This window comes from Papaver somniferum, unplaced genomic scaffold (assembly GCF_003573695.1).
Source record: "Papaver somniferum cultivar HN1 unplaced genomic scaffold, ASM357369v1 unplaced-scaffold_81, whole genome shotgun sequence".
Classification (NCBI taxonomy): Eukaryota; Viridiplantae; Streptophyta; class Magnoliopsida; order Ranunculales; family Papaveraceae; genus Papaver; species Papaver somniferum.
The window spans coordinates 7370039-7386513 of NW_020651082.1; the positions used below are offsets into that span (position 1 = coordinate 7370039).

The window sequence follows — 16475 nt, forward strand, 5'->3', positions numbered from 1 at the left end:
GTTACTTTATCTCATCCCCAAAAGAAGCCAAGATCAACGGTGGAGAGAATGTGTACTGACATGGACGTGACACGGGCAGAAGACACTTGCCTGACACGAGCAGGCGCCTCAACTACCCGCATTAAACACTCTGAGCAGCATACGTGTCGATCAACCCGTGGAACGAACGAGGATAACTCTGCTTGATGAAGTAATGAACGAAGACCCCCGCGTGATGGACACAAAACACAAGAAGATAAGGTTCCAACGGCCCTCAGAAATGGGTCCCACACTCTAACCCTATAAATACCCCCTCTCCACCAAGAGTGAGGGGATCGAAAAAATCAGGAAGAGAAGGAGAGAGAGATTACGAGTGTAAGTTAGCCCTTTATAATACACAGACCTATGTAAACCCCAAAGTCACTCGACTATCTTTGTAACCGTCAAATACATAGTGAAACAACAACCCCGTGGATGTAGGCCTTAGTGCTGAACCACGTAAATCCCAGTCTTATTTACATTTCAGCACTTTATTTTCTGCCTAGCGCTCCATGAGTTTTACTTTTATGCTTCGTTTTCTTTATCTTCCCCTGCGTAAACGCCACTCGCGATGTTCTCAGATGAGGCTATGATAAACCCGAAGGTTTTGAGCCAAGGAATCAATATCATTGTATTATCAGCGCGAGTCTTACCTAGGGTGCGAGCATTGATTGTGAACATTTAGACCCCTTCGTGATTTACGTGTTCACATAATTCATGTAAACATATACTCTTAATCCATTCACAATATTACAACAAGTTACACTTTAAATACTTACTGCGGTTGGAACCATGATCACTTCCAACCCTTGAAATATGTTACTGATATTATCTCCATTACTAGTACTACGCAACGCAAATTAGCTTTAGTTATGATGAAATAAACAGTCCTCCCAACTTGGTATTGATATCATCAAAGATTCAGATGGGATATGACACAATCCTCCCAAATTGCTTCATATATGGTTGAAGTAAATCAAATTCCACACTTATGATGGATGTCCTACTGTGTGGATGAAATCCGCGGATTTTAAAGTCCAAATGCAACCAAACCGTTAAAAGTGCGGATTTGAGAATTTCATCCGTGTCCGATTCATAGATCTTGCGGATTGGATTTCACTCCCAATTTTGTGGACGGATACGGGTGAAATTCGCGGTTCCGGACTTTTTGCTTACCCCTATTTTTTGTTTGCAGATGGAAATTTTGTAAAGACAACGTGGTGTCTAGAATAGGTAAGCCTGTTTTAACTTTTGCATAAATCGCAAATTACTTAACTCGCGTCCTCGTATACTGCCAAGAGTTAGACGTACGTAAGTATGGATACCAAGTTATTTGAGAGGAACTCCAACTTGAACCGTTGATACTTGTTATATAGATAAAGAGTTGGAGCATCTCTGGTGGAGTTTATCATATGTGCAAGTCTTCGATTACTGATGTGAGATCAAAATCTCCGAAATTTAAGAAGGTAAAAAATAAAACATCTCCAAACCATAAATTTGTTTTCATTAGTAAATAATTTTGGCTTCTCTTAAATATGATCCATGTTTTTATTAATCATAACTCATATAAAATAAGTCACTAATTCAACCAAACCGATTCTTATACTCCCTCAGTTTCAAAAAAATTGGCCGCTTTAATTTTGTCAAAATATTAAGGACGCCATAGTATTTTACTTGGCTACCCTTAATTATTTACATATTTTATTTTAATAAAAATGCTAATTTTAAAAACTGCCTAAAATTGTTAGGAGATTGTAAATAGGAAATAAAAAAGGAAAATTAAAAGATACCGAGTATAAACTTTATAAGAAATTTAATTTTTGGAGTCAAATATATTGTCTTTTTTTTGGTCAATCAACAAATTTAAATTCATTCAAATTAAAATAGTGATTACATGTTCGCTTACAAGATTAACAAAAACATCAAAATACATAAAAAAATATCAAGATAATCAAAATCCTAATACAAATAAAGATATCAACTACAAGTAGATCGCGAAAAGAAAGAGCAATAAACCGCAGAGATACCCAGTTTTTGATTATGTATAAGGGAGAGATGATGGTGTATTCGGGAAATAATTCCGACCATTTGATTTGATTGTATTCTTCTTTGAAAAGAGATGCTCCTGGAAGGAAGAAGTATCTTTCCCATAAACTTGTAGATCGAATCGTTGATGTTTTTGAATCAAGAGTAGCAAGCCACAAACCAGACATCAAAGATCGAAGAACTCGCCCCCCAACGACGAAGAAAAATCGCCCAAAACAGCGAAGAAACATGTCAAAGACACAAAAAATGATGTGAGAACATCTTATTCAATAAACTATTACCTAAAACTAGAAAAGAAAATGAAATCCTTGCTTTTGGACCAGATCTGAGCAAGAAAGATGGAAAGACTCTAGTTTTTTTTAGAAGGGAAGAGAAAAGATAGAAGAAAGAGAAAAGAGAGAAATTATTGAAACCCTAATTCACTGAAACCATTGTTATAGAGTTAATTGTGTATTAGAGACGGAGGATGAAAACAGTTTCCAGTATTGTTGATGGTGGTGTTGACGGTGGATGAAACTGATTCCCCTCAATTTGTTGTGAGACAGTGGATGAAAACGATGAAATTGAAGAGAAGACGAAAACGATTTCTGGTAACTGGGTATGAATATGAAGATGATGAAAGCGATTTCTGGTGTGGGGATGAAGATGAAGGACGTTGGGGTGAAAACGTGGGGATGAAGGACGTTGTGGTTTTAGTGAAGAGAGATGGAGATCGTGGGTGGTTTTGATGAAAACGTGGGGTTAGAACGGTTACAAAAGGGTAGTAATGTCTCTCCACACTAAAAAGATTTCATTGGCTATTTGACCCAGGCCAAATTCTAACTGTCCATTTGGCCCAGAAAAAGAGCCTTTTTGGCTATATGACCCATTTTCTGTTGTCTTATTACTGACACAATTTTCTATGTACAATAGATAAGGGTATTTGTGAGAAAATTCATCTTGAAAATAGGACTCCGCCTATCTATTGGTATCCGCCTATCTATTGGTATCCGCCTATCTATTGGTACAAAGAAAATTCAAAATTCCGCCTATATAATAGGTACGGAGGGAGTAGTATTTTTGTGCTATCTGCTCTCTTGGAACGACTTTTATTGTTTCGAGAAAGACAACCCAGTGTAATCTGCATCACTATTTACAAACTTGTAGTTTAAAGCTTTCAGTTAAGCCTTAATATGTTTTTCTTTGTTAAACTATTTTTGTCCTTCAACCTCCAAATTCTCATTTTCCAGCCCCTAACTCTAATCCGATGCTTTATTTCGTGCATGTTTTCGTCATTGTTATATTACATGCAAGTATGCAACTGTGGTAATCAAAATTGTGTGAGACTAATAAAAAAATTAAATTAAAGATAAATAGCCCACGCATGAAAATCATATAATGAAGACCGTGTTTAACATGGTTCGGTCGATACGACCTACGTCCACAGACAAACTCCAAAGAGGTGAATAATGGTATCGATCATCAGAACATTCAGAATTAGTTTTACACTTACAAAATACCATCGGAACATTCTGAATTAGTTTTGCACTTACAATAAAAATCTTATTTATAGGAGATAACAGATAATCTCAATATATTATTTGAATAGGAAATAATATCCTGAAAATTAATTGCATTATTATCAAGATAATTTTTGACTTTATCTTCACCTTAAGTGCACACTGCACAGTCACTTGATATTTTCTTCTCTTTACAGTCTTCATGGTCACCTCGGATCACTAGAGGATCTCCTCAGTTTCGTCTTGTATATGGAGGAATATTCCAGCGGTGACGAAACCACAACTGGAATCTGTTAACAGTAAGGGTCGGTGCACGGGAGTGACGGGACGCGCCATCTTAGTTATTCTTTGTTGATGAATTTTATTTTATTTTATAAGCAAAAAAAGAAGAAAAAAAAAAAGGACAACGGGCCATGATAAACGACACAAGAGAGTGAGGAAAAAAAAACGGGCCATGAAATGAATAATATTAGTGGTGATGCCATGATAAACGACATAAGAGAGTGAGGAAAAGAAACGGGCCCCTCCGTGCGTTAATTAATCCAAATAAAAAATGATCATATAAAGAAGAGTAATAAAAGCAAATGTACACCTATAAATAGCAAGTTTATAGGCCTCCAATTGAACAGCAAAAAGATCCTTACGGTGAAGACCAGTGCATTGCGAGTTTAAGAATTTATCAAGTGGTAATCGATGGATCAAGCCACTCAACATCTCTACATGAATAAGGGCATTTCAGAATTTAGTTATTCCTCTAACTCACCGGTTTCGGTGCTTCTCTGATTCTCACGTTCTATCTCTTATTTAGAGAGCATTAACATATTTAACCTTTTATTGATTTCATTATAAGTGTTTCATGAATGAACAGAAGCAAGCTATATATAAAACGAAGATAGTGGTAGAGGAAGCAATACTGGACATACTATCAAAGTTCTCTAGTAGTACCAGCATCTCTGCAGCCGAGAAGATTCGGAGTATATGTGTTGCAGATTTAGGTTGTTCTTCTGGCCCAACTGCACTGCTGGTCATTTCTAATCTGCTGGACACTATCTACAACAAATATCGCGAGTCTACGATGGTTATGACCGAGATCCTCGTGTTTCTTAATGATCTTCCTGAGAATGACTTTAACACCCTTTTCAAGTATTTAAAAAGTTTTTGTGAGGAATTAAGAAATACCAAAGGAGATGGTTTTGGACCATGTTTTGTTGCTGGGATGCCTGGCACATTTTATGGTAGACTTTTTCCAAGTAACACTGTTCACTTTGTTCATTCTTCCTACAGTCTCCACTGGTTATCTCAGGTGTCTAGTTCAGATCCTACCAATAAAGAGTCTTGCGCTTTATTTGGGCTATTATCCATGGCACTCAGGGACATGGTTTCAAAGGTATACCAATGCATGTGAACATGCTTTCCACTTGTTTAACGATGTTGTTTCCTTAATTATTAGACGTGTATAGCTTCCACACTTGGAGTGTGCGGCAACAGCACACACCACCGGCACATAAAACTTAGTCTTAGTCAGTTGCTACATATATGACGTATTTGGTTGTAAAGTCCTAGTCTTTTGTTGTAACCTAGTCTTCCATTCCTAGTCTTCTGTTGTACATTGTCCTGTATATTCGTTCATGTAGTTCAGATTCAATTGAATCATTCTTATGTAAACAGTATAAATACTCAATGAAATAGAATGAAGTCTACACAATTGTGAGACTCTTAAATTCAGATCTTTAGATTCTTTGATGGTATCTTTGATCCATCGGTATCCTAGGACCTAGTTGTTTTTTTTTTCACCTTCCGCATCCTATTTCTCTGATTTCTCATCTCCATTGAAAAATCATCTCACAATGGTTGAATCAGTTTCTCAAACACCACCTGAAAGTCCCAATCACCAAACCACAGAAATCCCATTCACTTCAAACTCAGGAAACCCTAGAACTTTGGACCCATACGTAATTCATCCCAGCGACAACCCAGCTACTGTGTTGTTCTCTCCGTTGTTACAAGGTGATAATTACGGATCCTGGGTGAGAGGTATCACCAAGGCTCTCAATGCTAAGGGAAAACTTGGATTTGTGGATGGCTCCCTTCCTCCTCCCACTGATGAACTGACTTATCAGTGTTGGAAACGTTGTGACGATTTGGTGGGCAGTTGGCTGCTTAATTCATGCCAACCAGATATCAGGGCAAGCTGTTTATATGCTCCTTCCTCTCACGCAATCTGGAAGGATCTACAGGTGAGATTCTGCATATCTAATGCTCCTATCTTATTTCGTTTAAAATCTGCTATTGCTGCGATTCGACAAGAGTCGATGTCTGTGTCTCTGTACTATACCAAAATCAAAACCTTGTGGGATCAATATGATTCCCTTGTCGCTGTCACGGAGGTGTGCATCTGTGGAGCTGGAAAGTCGCTGCTTGAAAGATTGGAACGTGACAGAGCCATGGAATTCCTTCAAGGTTTGCACGACAAGTTTTCAAACCTCAGAAGTCAGATCCTTTTAATGGATCCATTTCCAACAGCACTCCGTATTTTCAATATGGTGCAGCAGGAGGAGGAACAACAACATATCACCTCGAGTCCTCTTCCTAACATCGAGTCGGCTGCTCTCAACACGAATCGCTTTGCTGCACCGTCTTCTGCTAATCGATCTGCTGCAAGTCACAACAAAGGCCAAGACCTCATTGTGATTTTTGTAACCGCCATGGACATGTCAGGGATCGCTGCTATCGTCTTCACGGTTTCCCATCTTCCTCTACATCACAGCCGGTTGCTGCCAATACTATCGCTGCTCCTTCCGAATCACAGCTTACCAATCAGCCTGCTTCCCCTTTTTTTTCAGCTGAGCAGTATTCTCGCTTGTTAGCGCTCATCAATACTCCGTCTGCAGATACTCCAATTGAGCCACGGGTCAATTTTGCTGGTAAGTTACTTAATTCTTTTTGCTTTGAACCTTGGTTTGTTGATAGTGGTGCTACTCATCACATTTGTAATTCTTTGTCTTATTTCACTTCATATTCTCCTGTTACATCTTTGATTCAAATGCAACTTCCTGATGGTACTCTATCCACTGTCAAACACATTGGTGAAGTGGTTTTTTCACCTACTTTGAAACTGTCTAATGTTCACCATATCCCAAATTTTAAATTTAATCTCTTATCTGTCAGTCAACTCACTCGTTCTCTGAATTGTGTAGTTGTTCTTACTCACGATTCCTTCATGTTTCAGGACCTGCTCACGACCAAAGTGATTGGTCAGGGTAAGCTTACAGCAGGTTTATATCAATTACGAGCTGCTACATGTCCATCGGCACCCCCTACAGTTCTTTTTAACAATAAAACAGCCTTCGACATATGGCATTGTCGACTTGGGCATCCTAGCTTAGATCGGTTTCGTTATTTATGTAATTCGTATGACTATATTCAGTCAAATTTTTCCCATTCATGTGATGTATGCCCATTGGCTAAGCAGACTCGGTTGTCTTTTAATAAAAATCGTATTTCTTCTTCTCGTTGTTTTGAACTTATTCACTGTGACATATGGGGACCATTTTCCACCCCTTCTTTGACTGGTGCACAATATTTTCTCACCATTGTAGATGATTTTTCTAGGTGTACTTGGGTATATCTTATGCATACCAAGAGTGAAACTTGCAAATTTCTCAAGTTTTTTGCTCGTCATGTTGTGACTCAGTATTCTAAGCAACTTAACATCCTCTACAGGTACTTCACTACCTTTTTTACCTATCTTACAACGTATTCAATCCGATAATGGCACTGAATTTTTATCTCGAGAATTTCAGGCATGGATTCATGAAAATGGTATTCATCATCAGCGCAGTTGTATCTACACTCCACAACAAAATGGAGTAGTTGAAAGGAAACATCGTCATCTCTTAACTGTTGCTAGGGCTCTTCGTTTCCAGGCAAATCTACCTATCACATACTGGGGTGAGTGCATTTTAACAGCAGCCTATCTCATTAATAAAATGCCAACTCCAGTACTTTCTAAAAAGTCTCCTCACGAAGTCTTGTTAGGTACGAAACCTGACTATCGTTCTCTTCGTATTTTTGGTTGTCTTTGTTATGCGCGCAATACTAAGATTACTAATAAATTTGATCCACGAGCTACACCGGGAATATTTCTTGGTTACCCATATAATCACAAGGGTTATATTATACTAGACCTTTCCACTAAATCCACGTTTGTGTCTCGTGATGTTATCTTTCATGAGCATCTCTTTCCTTTTAAGGATGCCCAGGTTACCACTACTGATGTTTTTACTCCTGTTGTTCAGGAAGAATTTTTTTATGATGCTTCCGATTCTGGTTCAGAATTACACCAGCCATATCCTAATCCATCTACCTCATTGGACTGTTCTCCTCAACCTTCTTCTCAGCATACCCACACTACGTCACTGCCATCTGCAGTTGCCTCATCATCCAGCGCTGCTTCTCCGGCATCTTCTCTACCAAGTGTGACCACTGCTGAAGTTCTACCAGTGGCTTCGGTTCCTGTTACTAGACCTGATGTGCCTTTATGTCGTTCAGCCAGAGAGCATCATCGTCCTTCCCATTTGAAGGACTATATATGTTCAGTTAAAGAGTGTCAGTCTACAACTCCTTATCCTCTTGCTAATTATATTACTTTTGATCAATTTACTCCACAACATCGTGCTTTCATTTCATCTGTTCTTACCAATGATGAACCACGCAATTTTACTGAAGCCATTAAAATTCCAGTTTGGCGTGATGCCATATTCAACGAACATACGGCTCTAGAAAACAATGATACTTTTACTCCTACTACTCTTCCACCTGGAAAGACTGCTATTGGTTGCAAATGGGTTTTTAAGAATAAATATCGCCCAGATGGCACGATTGAACGTCGTAAAGCACGTCTTGTTGCTAAAGGTTATACGCAACAAGAAGGTATTGATTATCATGACACTTTTGCTCCGGTAGCTAAATTGGTCACTGTTCATGTTCTTTTATCTATTGCGGCTATTTATAATTGGCCTCTTCATCAACTGGATGTTAATAATGCTTTTTTACAGGGTGATCTTCTTGAAGATATTTATATGAAAATTCCTCCTGGTTTTCAGAAAAAGGGTGATAAACGTGTCTACAAATTAAATAAATCTTTATATGGCCTTAAGCAGGCCTCTCGCCAATGGTTCTCCAAGTTTTCTACAGCTTTACTCAATGAAGGTTTCACACAATCTCGTGCTGACTACTCTCTTTTTACCTTTCATTCTGGATCAGTATCTATTTACGTTTTAGTTTATGTTGATGATATTATTATCACAGATAATAGTGACTCTGCAATTCAGAACCTAAAACATAAACTTGAGTCTCAATTCTCTCTCAAGAACCTTGGTCGTTTGCAATATTTCTTGGGGATTGAAGTATCGCGCTCTCCCAAAGGTATTTTTCTTTGTCAACGAAAGTATATTCTTGATATTGTTAATGATTCTGGACTTTTAGGAGCTAAGATTGCTCCATCTCCCATGGAACAACATTTAAAATTGCTTCCAACTTCTGGGGATCTCCTGCCTGACCCTAGTATCTATCGTCGTCTAATTGGTCGTCTCCTTTATCTTCAGGTGACACGTCCTGACATTACTTATTCTGTTAATTATCTAAGTCAATTCATGCAGCAACCATGCTCTGGTCATTTAGATGCGGCTCATCGTGTCGTTCGTTACCTTAAAGGTACGGTTAGTCATGGCATCTTCTTATCTGCCTCAAGCTCTTTGTCACTTTCGGGATATACCGACTCTGATTGGGCAGGCTGTCCAACCACTCGTCGATCCACGACGGGTTATTTCACCATGCTTGGAGATAGTCCTATTTCTTGGAAGTCTAAGAAACAACCCACAATATCTCTATCTTCTGCTGAAGCAGAATATCATGCTCTTGCGCGCCTTACTTCCGAACTGCAATGGTTGCATTATCTTTTCAGTGATCTTCGCATTACTATTCAACAACCCATTCCAATTTATTGCGATAATCAGGGTGCTATTCATATTTCTGAAAATCCAGTTTTTCACGAAAGAACTAAACACATTGAAATAGATTGTTATTTCGTTCGTGAAAAACTCCTTTCTGGTCTTATCAAACCTACTCATATGTCATCAGCATTGCAACTAGCTGATATTTTCACGAAACCACTAGGAGTGGATCATTTTAACCGACTTGCTAGCAAGTTGGGTCTTTGTTCAGATAATCCTCAGCCTCCAACTTGAGGGGGGGTATTAGACGTGTATAGCTTCCACACTTGGAGTGTGCGGCAACATCACACACCACCGGCACATAAAACTTAGTCTTGGTCAGTTGCTACATATATGACGTATTTGGTTGTAAAGTCCTAGTCTTTTGTTGTAACCTAGTCTTCCATTCCTAGTCTTCTGTTGTACATTGTCCTGTATATTCGTTCATGTAGTTCAGATTCAATTGAATCATTCTTATGTAAACAGTATAAATACTCAATGAAATAGAATGAAGTCTACACAATTGTGAGACTCTTAAATTCAGATCTTTAGATTCTTTGATTAATATGATTGAAAACTCCTGTTTAAATGTTCTGCACAGCCTTTTGGAGATTGACTCGACTTCATTTTTCACTCACAAAAAATAAAAAAGTCGTACAAATCAGGAAGGTCATGGAGGTGCCTGTGATTTCATACTTTCTGTGTGCCACTGTGCGGATTTGTCTGGTTCAACACACCACACGAAGCTATCATATTGTTTCGTATTTTGTTGTGCCATAAACGTGCTTGCACCACTCACTTTACACCTTTAATTAACTCCACTTATATAAAATGACTAAATTACAAACTGTTAACTATGTGAATTTATCCAGGGAGTGGTTGAGGAGGAGAAATCAGACACATGGAACTTTCCACTTTATTTTCCATCCCTCGAAGAAGTGAAAGCTATAATTCAAAACAAAGGTTCGTTCTGGGTTAATCAACTAGAGACATTTCATGTGAATTGGGATGGTAGTGATTTTAGCGAAGGAGGTTCGATGACAGACACGCTCAGAAGTAGCCATCTCATTGCTAACAACATCAGAGCCGTCTCAGAATCCTTGCTGACGAGTCACTTCGGGGACGAGATGATAAATGAACTGTTTGACAGGTTCAGGGAGAAAATTGAGGAATATGCTGCCAAAGAGAAAACAGAGTACACTAACCTTGTTATCTCCGTGACCAATGGTCGAATGATCTAACAGAGTTGGTTGGCTCTACAGAGTTGCATAGTCTTACCTATTGCAGAGGCGTGTTGATATATTGGTTGGCTCTACAGAGTTGCATCGTTGAAGTTTAAAACCCAAGTTTACAAACAAGAAGATACCAGTTGGGTTTTGATATCATCTGCTATTTTCTTTGCATCTACCGCGATGGAAGTTAAACCTCTTTTTGAGAGACCAGCACAGCAAAGACCACTTTTCCCCTTCCAATTGTTAGAAAAATTTGTTCTTCCATTCGCCATCCTTCAAAAAAAAAAAAAACTTATCTTTCCGTAAAGACTGCGGGCATATTTGAAATGCACTATTGAAATCCAGTTTAGAGCAAATACCTTGAGCCACTTTCTTGCTGATCTCCTAAACCCGGTTGCAAGAACTATTACATCAAATTCATATGATTTTTCATCCGCAAATTCCCCGTGGTCTCCGGTTATACATTTTATGGATGGCAAAACCTTCAGCATCGTCTCATAGGAAATTAGAGAGTCTCAATTAAGTGCAAATATACTAGATAAATGAGATTTGATATACCTGAATCTTTCCAGACTTGATTTGGTTATAGGTCCCGACGTCCACCACCGGTAAAATTTCGTACTTGTTACTCCCTCCGTTTCTAAAAAATAGGTTTGTTTGGTTTTCACAAAAATTAAGAAAACTAATCATTGGAGCCACTTTTCTATGTTTTTTCCTAATTTATCTTTTGGTCCCCACTCATTTGTTATTAGAGAAAGGGGAGAGAAGTGGTCCCTTTTTGTATTCGGAAAATGGGTCATTTGTCCAAATATTTTTAAATCACGGTTCAAATGGACGAGTAAAAAATAGTTTGAGTGAAATGGCCAAAAAAAAATAGCAAGGATGAAACTGGATTCATCCTAGCTTAAATTTAAAAAATAGCAAGGATGAAACTGGATACATCCTATGTAAATTAAAAATAAGAAAAAATATTTGAAAATGGGCACGATGAAACTGGTTACATCCTGCCTATTTTTACATTTTTGTCCATTTAAACAGTATCAAAATCTAACTGTCCATTTCACCCAGGAATTGTTGATTTTGGTCTTTTTAACCAATTTTGTGTTTTGTATAAGGAGAGAAAATAGAGAGAGAAGTGGTCCCTCAGTAGGTATAATAGTAAAATCATAACATTTGACTTTCCACATATGGAAACAAGCCTATTTTTTTAACATATCCAAAAAAAGAAACCTGCCTATTTTTTAGAAACGGAGGGAGTATTCATTAACAAGACACCTTCTTTGGGTCTTGCGATTCCGTACTTCGCCGTATCACCAAATATTACCAACCCTGCAAAGAAGAGTAACCAATCCAACATGTTGACGGGAAAATACGCCATTGCCGCAAATCCAAGGTAAGTCATTTCTCTGGTGATAATGTGAATCTGTAATATTTTCACAGCAACCGGCAAAGTCAGTCAATATCAACTGAGTGCGACAACATTATTAACGAAAACTGAATGCGTACCGGGCGTCGAATCACAATGGAAGTCCTGGCACCAAAATTTGCAAGGTCAAGAGCGATGTCCATCCCGGAATTTCCCGCCCCAACAACCGTAACTTTTTTTGTCGGCACACTTTTCCCCTGACCTGTACTCTACAGAGTGAATAACTTCACCTCTGAAACTATCAAACCCTTCGATATCGGGTATATGCGCTTCGGAATTTTGTCCGGTGGCCACTACTAGAAACCTGCAGATGAGCCTTAGGCATCATTTATACTCTTCCGGCTAAGCTATGAAGCTTACTTGGCGCATAGTCCGCATATGCACCTTCAACAAAGTACCCCTCCCTATATATGTATTAATGGAATTTCTACAAGTATGTTTAGGGGACCAAAATGACATGCCTGCTTCACTGTTCATCACAATGATTGCGTTGCTTCGCAATGATTGTGTTAATTCGCAATGATTGTGTCACTTCGCAATGATTGTGTTAATTCGCAATGATTGCGCACAATGATTGAGCAACACTCCTTTGGCCAGCCCTCTCTGGCTGATGCACAATGATTGTGCACCACTCGTTCTGCCAGCCCTCTATGTCCTGATGCACAATGATTGTGTAATATTGGCTCTAGGCCAATAACTTTCGTAATGCGCAATGATTACAATGCAAGCTCAAGGCCACCTACCCAACTGGCCTAATGCATCATGATGATGCAACATTGACCCTTGGCCAAATGCCAAACATAATGCGCCATTTTGGCGCGACATTGGCCTTAAGCTAATCTACCGCGTACCACGCAACAGAAGCTTTAGATGAAGCTTCATCTCAGGCCATGACGCATCTTTTAGCATGCGCCATGCTAAAAACACAGGGTGTTACAAAATAGATGAAGTTTTCCTGGCTCTTAGGATAGTTTTCTAGAAATGAAAGCTTAGGTATTTATAGACCAAGGATGTTTGGACACCAAGGAATTTCCAAAACCGAATTATTCTCAAGATATGCAATAAATGCCCAAATCTGTTCTCATAATTCCTGGAAATGCTTTGTCCAATATTATGAAATCTCTCAATAGAAAATCTCCAATTAGTAAATGCACATTAATAATTTTTATTCTCTAGAGATATGCTTTTAATTGGGTAATTAAAGCATATAAAAAGAACAACCTTAATTAAAATATTCTTAATTTATTCGGATCGGGATCTCCTTGAGTAATTAAGGAATATCTTCGAAAAAGAGTCAGTGTTCGTGTTCAAAGTATGTTGAAATATTTTCTTTATAAATCATCTTTGATATTTGCAGTCTTAGAATCGATTATACCACACTTCCAAACAAGTTTAGAATTGGTTCATCTGTATACCAAGACAACTATGTGATTGATCAAATATCAAATCACAATCATGGGTTCAATCGGTTCTTCCAATCACTATAATCGGTTATACCTTAATATGGATTACTTGTGATCGAACACACAAGTTACCAGGACCGGTTACGTCAGTTACCAGGATCGGTTACGTCAATTACCAGGACCGGTTACCATATACTCATGGTATTTCTTGTGATCGTTTACACAAGTCATTAGGATCAGTTACACCAATTACAAGGATCGGTTACACCAATTACTAGGACCGGTTACACCAACTACAAGGATCGATTACACAACTCTTTTGTGATTGGTCACACCAATTACAAGTATCGATCATACCATCTCAGGTGATTACTTAGATAGGTTACACTAATTAATAAAAACTAGTCATACCAAATCATAATCCAGGCATTGTGATTAGTTATACCAAGATACGTAAAAAGTTATGATCGGTTCTACTAACTCACACATATTGGTAATCCAAAGATATGCAATGAATAGCAATACCAATAATCCTAGAGATTTACCTTTCGATTCATAAAACAAGTTCATGAATGTACTTCCTTTAAAAAAATGTAAACATTGTTTCCTAGGATGAAATCTTCACCTTTACCCATACACATAATTACAATAGCATGCATACGATTATGTCGATGTCATATCTACGAAGTTCAAAAGATAAGCATTATACTTCGTAGTCTAATTCCTTAATACTATGATCATATGATCATGTCTTACTACTAAAGTAAAATATCATTCACGTATTCGTAGTTATGTTTTCAATATAGCACGACTTGAAAGATATATTAGGAATGAAACAGTTCAAGTGAATATTACTAACCTCAAGAGAAAGGATGATGTCTTCGTTGTAGCTCATTACTTTTTTACGTTCTTCAGGTCTTCGAGTAATACTTGTATTCTCATATTCCTAGACTTTCTAGTCTAACCTATACAAATTTGTCTCTAGTACATAATCAAGCGACTCTTAGATGAGTTTTGATTCACTAAAATATGACAATCAAACTTGACATACCAATGCTTGGCGGGTTCAACCGAGCTATGCTCTAACAGATGTGATTTTCAGAAAGGTTGATAGAAATGAATAAAGTTATTTTAGATGTTAAGAGAATGCTTCAATCGTATGTTAAACCTAGAAGACTTATGATGATTATCAAGAAGTAGAATAAGTTTAGTAGAATGGAGGTAAACCATTTTATGTTTATTGATAGATCTTTTAAAGACTTTAATATGGTTCTGGGTATTCTTTGGTGTTATGTTTCAGGCACAATAAGTGGTACCAGAGCTGATTTTAGACTGATTCCTGATGCGGATGGAGTAGAGGCAACTGCACTTATTTTGGGTATCTCTTGGGATCAAGAGTTGAAGCTGTCCAAATTCACTTTTGTTAGCGACTGTCTCCATATGGTGGATTTTGTGAATGGAGATTGTACAAATATCGGGTGGTGGTGTAGTGATGTCATGTATGACTGTCGTAGTTTATTGTTTAGAAGTACTACTTTTAATCTTATGTGAAAAAGTGGGGGTCTAACAACCACACCCAATATTTCGCTTAGCAATCTGTATGGAAAAACTCTAATATACTTTTAAGAGAATCAACTAGACATTCAGACTCAATCTTAATAAAAGTATATCGAGGAGTTAATATCTCGATCTCTTGATTTGATCTATACTCAAGCAAATAGAAATCTGCGAGTCTTTATCAAATACAAGAGATATAAACTTGGATGGTACCAAAGACAAATATCCAAGGATCAATCAATTTCCAATCAACAACCAAAGGTTGGATTTCACAATTGATCGAAACAACGCACAACCTGTGATATTTTAATTATATAACAAAATATAATGCGGAATAGAAATAACACAGACACCAGAAGTTTTGTTAACGAGGAAACCGCAAATACAGAAAAAACCTCGGGACCTAGTCCAGATTGAACACACATTGTATTAAGCCGCTACAGAAACTAGCCTACTACAAACTAACTTCGGTATGGACTGTATTTGAACCCTACCAATCTCACACTGATCCAAGGTACAGTTGCGCTCCTTACGTCTCTGATCCCAGCAGGATACTACGCCCTTGATTCCCTTAGCTGATCTCACCCACAACTAAGAGTTTCTACGACCCAAAGTCGAGGACTTGAATAAACCAATCTGTCTCACACAAAAAAGTCTATGGTAATAGATAAGTCTGTCTCCCACAGAAATACCTACGAGTTTTGTTCCGTCTTTTGATAAATCAAGGTGAACATGAACCAATTGATAAACCAGACTTGTATTCCCGAAGAATAGCTCAGTATTATCAATCACCTCACAATAATCTTAATCGACTAGCGAAAGAAGATATTGTGGAATCACAAATGATGAGACGAAGATGTTTGTGACTAATTTTATATCTTGCCTATTCGAGATATCAATCTCGAGCCAATCTTACGATTGTACTAACTACGATAGAGACATCAAGATCAGATCACACAACTACAAGAAAGTAGTATCGGTCTGGCTCCACAATCCCAGTGAAGTCTTTAAGTCGTTAACCTACAGGGTATTGAGAAGAAACATAAGGTTAAAGGATAATCGACTCTAGCTTAACACAACTAGTATCACACAGAAGGTGTGGGGATTAGGTTTCCCAGGTTCTAGAGTTCTCCTTTATATAGTCTTTTAAATCAGGGTTTGGAATCAATGTTAGCTTAGTAATAAAGCATTCAATATTCACAGTTAGATGAAAACCTGATTAGATTCAAGATAATATCTTTCAACCGTTAGATCGAAACTTAGCTTGTTACACACAAATGAAATGCACTTTTATCTAGGTT

The 16475-nt window shown here is 37.9% G+C and overlaps 2 protein-coding genes and 1 pseudogene across 2 annotated transcripts; 2 read left to right on the top strand and 1 right to left on the bottom strand.

Moving 5' to 3' along the window:
- Positions 1 to 4256: 4256 nt before the first annotated feature.
- LOC113345239 (jasmonate O-methyltransferase-like) lies at positions 4257 to 4968 on the top strand. Its single transcript, XM_026589040.1, has 2 exons — positions 4257 to 4334; positions 4432 to 4968. Exons 1-2 carry the CDS (start codon positions 4257 to 4259, stop codon positions 4966 to 4968), a joined length of 615 nt encoding a protein of 204 aa, XP_026444825.1.
- Positions 4969 to 10228: 5260 nt separating this feature from the next.
- LOC113345240 (inactive anthranilate O-methyltransferase 1-like) lies at positions 10229 to 10797 on the top strand. Its single transcript, XM_026589041.1, has 2 exons — positions 10229 to 10234; positions 10429 to 10797. Exons 1-2 carry the CDS (start codon positions 10229 to 10231, stop codon positions 10795 to 10797), a joined length of 375 nt encoding a protein of 124 aa, XP_026444826.1.
- On the bottom strand, positions 10344 to 14847 carry LOC113345242 (annotated as a pseudogene).
- Between the last annotated feature and the right edge of the window lie 1628 nt (positions 14848 to 16475).